General features: G+C 30.2%; 1 protein-coding gene across 1 annotated transcript; it reads left to right on the top strand.

The window, feature by feature from the left end:
• The first annotated feature begins 1,313 nt into the window (after window positions 1–1,313).
• On the top strand, window positions 1,314–2,700 carry LOC107951876 (peroxidase 13-like). The gene is given in 4 exon segments (NM_001327592.1): window positions 1,314–1,551; window positions 1,636–1,818; window positions 1,888–2,053; window positions 2,128–2,700. Coding segments are annotated over 4 exon segments (984 nt in total). The 5' UTR covers window positions 1,314–1,326; the 3' UTR covers window positions 2,538–2,700.
• The last annotated feature ends 4,905 nt before the right edge of the window (window positions 2,701–7,605 follow it).

Genomic DNA, 7,605 nt, shown 5'->3' with positions numbered 1-7,605 from the left:
TTTAAATTTTATCTTTTAACTTTTATACAAAACTATTCAAAATAATAACACCATATTAATAAAATTAAAATTATGAAATAATAAATATTCAAAAATCAAGATCTACTATTATCAACCAAAATAATTATATTGAGTGCTTATTTTTTTACTAATATATCAAACAATACAATATATTCAGTGCTAATAAGATTCAATTCTAAAAATTGAGTACTTATTTTTTTTAGTTTAACAAATACATCCTTAATTTTTATTTTTCATGATTTTCCGGATAAAAATGGAAAAGAAAATAAATTTATTTAAGATGTGAAATAACTTTTTTATTCTCTTAATTTAAGTAAATTATTTTAAATATAATTGGAAAAAGTGAATCGTTTCTTTTTGCATTTTTAACCAAATTATCTCATTAGTTTTAATCGTCCGAACAAAATATACACATGTAACGTTTTTTTTTTCTTAACCTTTCTCTTCTTCACCCTCCTTTTCTTTCTTTTTCTTTGAAATTGTTTAACTAAATTGATAATTAATTGATTTAATTATTCTTTGGTCCCTATGCTGTTCAAGCTTTAAAAATTTAGTCCCTTTTTTAATTCTAGGCATTTAGTTCCTTGTTTGATCTAAAAATTAAAATCCAATTGATAGCAATTGTTAAATTTAAATGTCACATTTTAATATTTAAAATTTGAATTAAAATTAATGTTTAATTATAAGACATCCGGATTTAAAAAAAGTCAATTAATAATATTATCAATTTGATTTTTATATTAAAAAATAAGACTAAACTCTTGGGTTGAAAAAAAAATAACAAAAATTTCAAAAATTCGGGGAGGATAATAGACCTAATTAATAATATTACTATCCATCAGTTCCTAAAGCAAAACCGTCATTTGTTATCCGCATCAAATTTTTTTTCCAAATAAGTGAATTGCATGATTGTAATATACCTAATTATAGGTGATATATTCTCAAAAAATAACACTTCTCTTTTTAATTTATATATAAATTTTGTTAACATGAAAAGGGCATAATTTAGAATAGAGAAGAGTTGTATGTGCTTCAATTTGAATTCGAAAACATATTGACCACTTATCTTTAAATAAAAAAAAATGAATCAACAAATTGAGGTGGGTTTCATAATTCTTGAATCCCTCCACCCTTGATAGTATGATTAGTTAATTTAATTCCAATTATTGAGAAGGGGAATGAAAAGAGTAAGTAGGACACAATTTCAACTGCCATATTGAAGATTAAGCTTTCTCTTGGAAAACACTCTTTCCTTTCTTTTATTATAACCTCCAACTCTCTTGCCTTCACTCACCATATTCCAAAATGCAGAAAGGCAGTACTCAAATTGCCCTGATTTTGGCTTCACTTATTATCTCAAATATTGTAGTTTTAGTTGTTTCACAAGGCCAACTAAGAGTTGGTTTCTACTCCAAATCCTGCCCAAATGCAGAGTCTATAATCCGCAAGGTTGTTCAGAAAGCAGTGGCTGACAATCCTAGGAATGCTGCAATCTTGCTAAGGCTTCATTTTCACGACTGCTTTGTTCAAGTCTCTACATCTTCTTGCTCCTTCTCTGTTTATCTCCCTGCAAACGAAATGAAGCTTAATGTCTAATGTAATATTGAATTTCAGGGATGTGATGGGTCGATACTGATAAGAAATGATGAGGATGGTGAACTCAAAGCACAAGGAAACTTGGGAGTAGTTGGTTTTGACATCATAGACAGCGCCAAAGCCCGGTTGGAAAATCTTTGCCCTGGAATTGTTTCTTGCGCTGATATCGTTTCTTTGGCTGCAAGAGATGCTGTTTCCTTGGTAAACTCAAAAAGTCACTTACTTACAGCTTTAATTTCCTTTTGCCTCATCATGTGTCGGTTTTTGCAGGTCAATGGGCCATTTTACGATGTTCCAACTGGGCGCAGAGATGGACGGGTCTCCAAGATGTCTCTGGCTAAGAATTTGCCTGATGTTGATGATTCAATCAATGTTCTGAAATCAAAGTTCAAGGAAAAGGGTCTCTCTGATAAGGATCTTGTTCTTCTAAGCGGTGGTATGTGCTTAATGACTTAAATGGCTTGGATTTCGATTCGGATGTTTTTTTATAGGGGCTGAAATACATGTCAGGTTCACATACAATTGGTGCGACGGCCTGCTTTTTCATGCAAAAAAGGCTGTACAACTTCACCCCAGGGGGAGGTTCAGATCCAGCAATCAACCCTGGGTTCCTGCCCCAGCTCAAAGATAAGTGTCCCTTCAATGGAGATGTGAATGTCCGAATACCTCTTGATTGGTCGACTCAAAACGTATTCGATGTTAAAATTTTGCGCAACATTAGAGAGGGGAATGCAGTGATAGCATCGGATGCTAGGCTTTACGATGACAGGATGACGAGGCAAATAGTGGATTCTTATATAACCTCTTCTGCTGCTTCTTTCAATCAGGATTTCGCTGAAGCAATGGTGAAGATGGGAAATATTGGGGCCAAAACAGGTTCGGAAGGAGAGATTCGGCGGGCTTGTAATGCTGTTAATTGAGGACTTCACCCAATATTATGAAGTTTTTGCAGTCTAAATTATGAAATTATAAACGCATGCTGCTACATAATTTGTATGTCAGTGCCTGACCTGATGAGTTAAACATTAAATTATGTAAAAGGAAAGGGAATTGAATGAAACTTGAACGTTTGAGAATGGTGAATATCGGGGGAGATAGCATTCAAAGGAGTTATTAGATTTCTTAATTCATAGGTGTTAATATCAGCAAAAACAGGTGAGCTTTTTTCCGTTTAATATCACCAAAAACAGGTGTTAATATAAGCATTCAAAGGAGTAAAGTTCAAATTTGGGAGAAAATATTCTTAGAATGGATAATCACGGATTTCGAAAATAAAAAAGAGAGATTCTAAAATAATATACTAAACTAGGAATATCTATTTACCTGTCTTTTAGAACTAATTTAAATACTAAAAATAAAATAGTTATTATTAAAAAATAGTATAATAAAGGATATGTTGCATGTTATAAATGTTTTATTGTTATAAAGTATATGTCCATCAAAATAAGAAATTTGATACTTATTGGGACTCTAATATTTATTAAAACATGAGTTTTATATTATTTATATTTACTATGTTTATAAATATAACATTTGGTGATACTTTATAAATATAAACTCGTTTTTGTTTCACGATTCTCTTCTAAATTTCTCTTTCTAAAATGTTTTCTTAATTGTAAAAAAAAAAAAAAATCTCAACCTACCAATAGATCAACGCAACCTATCACTTAAAATTTGCCCCAACCATTCGCCTACGCTACAATTTATTGAAGTTATGGAAATGCTTTTAAATTCTATTACTGCTGGATGTGTATTCGGTTCTACCTGGGTCAGTTTGATTTTGGAACAAAAATTGAATCAAATCGTTCTATTCAGGTTTTCACTTTTGAAATCAAAACTGTATAGAATAAAAATTTAAATATCCGAAATCGACAATCACGGTTCGATTTAGTTCGGTTTGATGATTGTTATTAAATTTGGACTTTGTAATATATATATATCACCTTCCTTTGGGGTAAAAAAAATTTAATATTACAATTCTTGATTTTGTTTCACAACAATCATAATACATGCTCTAGATTCATTTATACGTGAATTAAATAGTTAAATTAATATTGTAACACCCTTGAGCTAGCTCGATCTATCGGATCCGAATCTCAGGTGTTATGTTCTTTTTACAGATGCAACTTGAAATTTTTCTTTCTTAATCATTGATGTAAACGTCTATCTTTCTATAACATAATCTCTGATTGGCGCAGATTGTATGGTTACACTTACATTTATCCCATGTACAATTGACTATCTATGGTTGCTATAGATTTTCTTGTAAAATTATAATGTATTGTTATTATTTCAACTCAATAAAACTTCAGACTTTCTTACTTTATCTCTTAGCTTATTGGGTGCATTTTGGGATACTACTTAATGAACTTATGCGCAGACTTTGACATGCCACTTATTTTCCTCCATATGAATAACAACCTAGCGTTCCACTTTCTTGGTGTAGCCTTGGCATTGTCTCTCAACGTACATTCCTTTATAGACTTGAAAACAGAAGCAACTTCTGTAAGTTTGTAAGAACTTAGTGAGCTAAACCTTAGAATACATTTTTCTTTCATTCTATGTTGCATATGTTATTTTGCACATCCTTGGATATTTCTTGACCTTTCTTTATTCTTTGGCGGGTACAGTGCTGAGGCTACTATCTTTATTTCTTCAAAATTCTCCTTTCTTGGGCATACTATACTTTACATCTCTTTACTTTTTATCTCAATTCTTAAATCCTACCTTTATATCATCCTTAATGTAACAACCCATTTTCAGTGGTGTCAAAAATAGTGATTTCGAGACCACAAATTTGATTAATAAATCTGTAATAATTAGTATTTAAATTATATGAATCAGCAATAATTTTTTATTAAATTTTGATTTGATGAGTTTTAGTTAATTAAATAAATAGTTAAGTGTTAGTGGTTGTTCTAGAAATCAAGTGGTTTTAGAAAATGAGGTATTTGGACCTCGTTCTTTAAACCGAGCTCATAAATATTTTATTCAATATTTACGGAGTTACTATTTTAGCATGTGAAGGTTCGGTCCGAAAATTTTATTGTTTAATTAGTTAATTAATTAAAAAGGACTAAATTGTAAAATATGTAGAACTTGATTGCTATTGAATTTTAATGATTTAAGTGGTTTAATTAATGAAAGAAAGAGGATTTATATGGTAATTAAACCATAATAAAATAATGTGGGCGGTTGATGCTTTATTTTTTTTAAATCTAAATTATATGTTATTATTAAAGTAAATAAAGGTTAAAAGTGATAAAACATAAAGAAATAATAATAATTAATGAAAACATTACCATTTCATCCATCCTCGACCTTTAGACAAAAACCATTGATCAACTCTTGGGAGCTTTCGACCAAGCAAAAAAATTTGCACGTGAGTGTAATTTCAACTCGTTTCTTATAATTTGTACGTTTTTTAGATCGTTATAATTAGATCCAGTTAACACGTACTTTCATTTTCAAAATTGTTAAAGATTTTAAGTTTTTTCATTGATGAATCTTTGTTATTATTGATGCTAAATGATGAATTTGAAGTGTTGGTTGTTAATTAGGAATATTTTATGAAGTGATTTTTGATAGTTTTTAGTAAAAAAAACTAATTTGATTAAATGTTAAAATTGACATCGAATTTTTGTGAAATTTCAAGGAATATGGACTGTCCTAGCGTGTGAAGAAATTTCGCCAGCATGGGGAAATTTTGAAATCATAATAAATTTGAAATTTCGGGTTTAGGGACTAAATTTAAAGAAATGTAAAAGTTTAGGGAAAATGTGTAAATAATGAAAACTTAAGGGTCACATGCGTAAAAATAAGTTGAGATAAGTATTTGAATTTGATAAATTGAATTTAGTTATTATAGATAAAGATTTGACTCATATGGAGGATAGTCAAGGAAAGGGGAAAATAGCGGATTAGTCCCTGTGAGTCAACCATTAGCAAATATTAAGTAAGTTCATAAAATTATTGAATAAGTTTATATGTTTATAAATTATGTTGTTTGCTATTTGTTTAAATTGAGTTATGATTGAATATTAGTAATGAAATTTAATTATGAATTGTATAAAATTAAGTATAAAGTAAAATTGTACTATTCGGAAGTTGAGAAATGGTTGTGAAATATGAATGATATTACCTCGGAACGGATGAAATAAATATACGGTATATGTACATATACTGTTGAAGTGCCTCTGATTTTGTAATGTAATGAATTCAGTTTAAATGTCCATTTGAATGTAGTAATCGATTAGGATACGATTTGCATGCTAATAGGTTAGAATGCGCGCTTGTACGGGATTGAACTTTGATGCCTCTGTTTGCACATTGGTGCCTCTTTCTGCACTTCAGTGCCTCTGTTACTCATCTTCGATGCCTCTAGTGTCGTGTAGTTACCTTAGTATGTAAGTCAAGTTACTATAGTTCATTGGGCTATGTATTAATTGACTTAAAACTTATTTATTTGCTTAATTCTTTTGAACGTATGAATTGCTACTATGTGGTAAATAGCATTATCAAATGCTTGTGTATAAAGGTTGATAAGTACACTGAAATATGGTAATTGATAAAATTTGATTAGTTCTTTTGTAAAGTATCAATTATGTATTATATATTACTATATACTAATACAATGTGATATTGCATTTAGTTATCTGGAACTAGTAATTTATCCTTTTGATTATCTACTTTGTTAAGGTAAGTTGATATTGAATTCATAAATATTTCGTATTGATATATTTAGATGAATATAGAGATGTTAAGTGGTGAAATTGAATAATTAATGATTATGTGTTTAGAAGTTGTTTGTAATAATATTGAAATGAAGGAAAAGTTTATAGTTATATGTATGAATTGCACGATTTGTAAGTGCGATATTAGTGACAGAGTTATGTATTTAAATATCAAAGAGTGAATTGTTCTAATTTGAATTATCGTTCTAATTTGAATTATCGTGGTTTATGAATAGCTCAATTGAAAGTTTTGGTACTAACATTATGTGAATGTAATATCCCGTTTTTTAGTGGCGTCGAAAATAGTGATTTCAGGACCGCAATTATGATATTTGAGGTCACGTTTTATTGTTTAGTTAATGTTTATGGAGTTAAATTAGGGTCATATTAAATTTTGGTAAAGAAATTTTAACGTTTACTTAAATTAAGAAAAAGGACTAAATTGTAAAAGATGGAAACTCTTGTTATAAGTGAATTGTATAGATTAAATGGCTTAAACATCATAAAAAGAAGGATTTAAATGGTAAATACACCATTTGTTTTTATGTGGGACGGTTATTAGGTGAATTTCATTGTTTTGTACTTTATAATATTTATTATAATTGATAAAAGATATAACAAAATAGAAAAATCATAAAACAAAAGTGGTATCATCTTTATTTCTCTTTTGGACAACCGAAACCTCCATGGAAGGGGATTTTTGAGCTTCGGTATTCTCCTTTAGGCTTGCATGGTATAATTTTTAAATTAGTTTCTTGTAATTTTTATGTACTTGATATCATTACAAATAGATCTAGCTAACTCGTACCTTTGTTTTTGAAACTGTCAAAGATTTAGATGTTGCCATTGATGAATTGTAGCAGCCCTAACCCGAATTCGTCGTCGAAACAGTGTTACAGAGCATTACCAGAGTTTACAGGTCAAGTAACAGACATTTCACAAGCATTTAAAATTAAAATCAAATTTCAATGAAATTTAAACATGTAGTCCCTTACATGAGCCCTCGAGGCCCAAATCGTGTATTAGAATTAGGCTGGGACTAAACCGGGTACTCAGAAATTTTTTTGTGAAATTTCAAAAATTTTCCTAGGTGTAGGGGACACACGCCAGTGTGGACAAGCCGTGTGGCTCACACGGCCAGGGACACGCCCGTGTCTTAGGCCATATAACTCTCAGACTTAAGTCACACGGCTAAGTCATACGCCTGTGTGCTAAGCCATTTGTAGGTGCGGGGGTCACATGGCCAAGCCACATG

The sequence above is a fragment of the Gossypium hirsutum genome, chromosome A02 (assembly GCF_007990345.1).
Source record: "Gossypium hirsutum isolate 1008001.06 chromosome A02, Gossypium_hirsutum_v2.1, whole genome shotgun sequence".
Lineage (NCBI taxonomy): Eukaryota > Viridiplantae > Streptophyta > Magnoliopsida > Malvales > Malvaceae > Gossypium > Gossypium hirsutum.
This window is presented reverse-complemented; position numbering and strand designations above follow the sequence as displayed.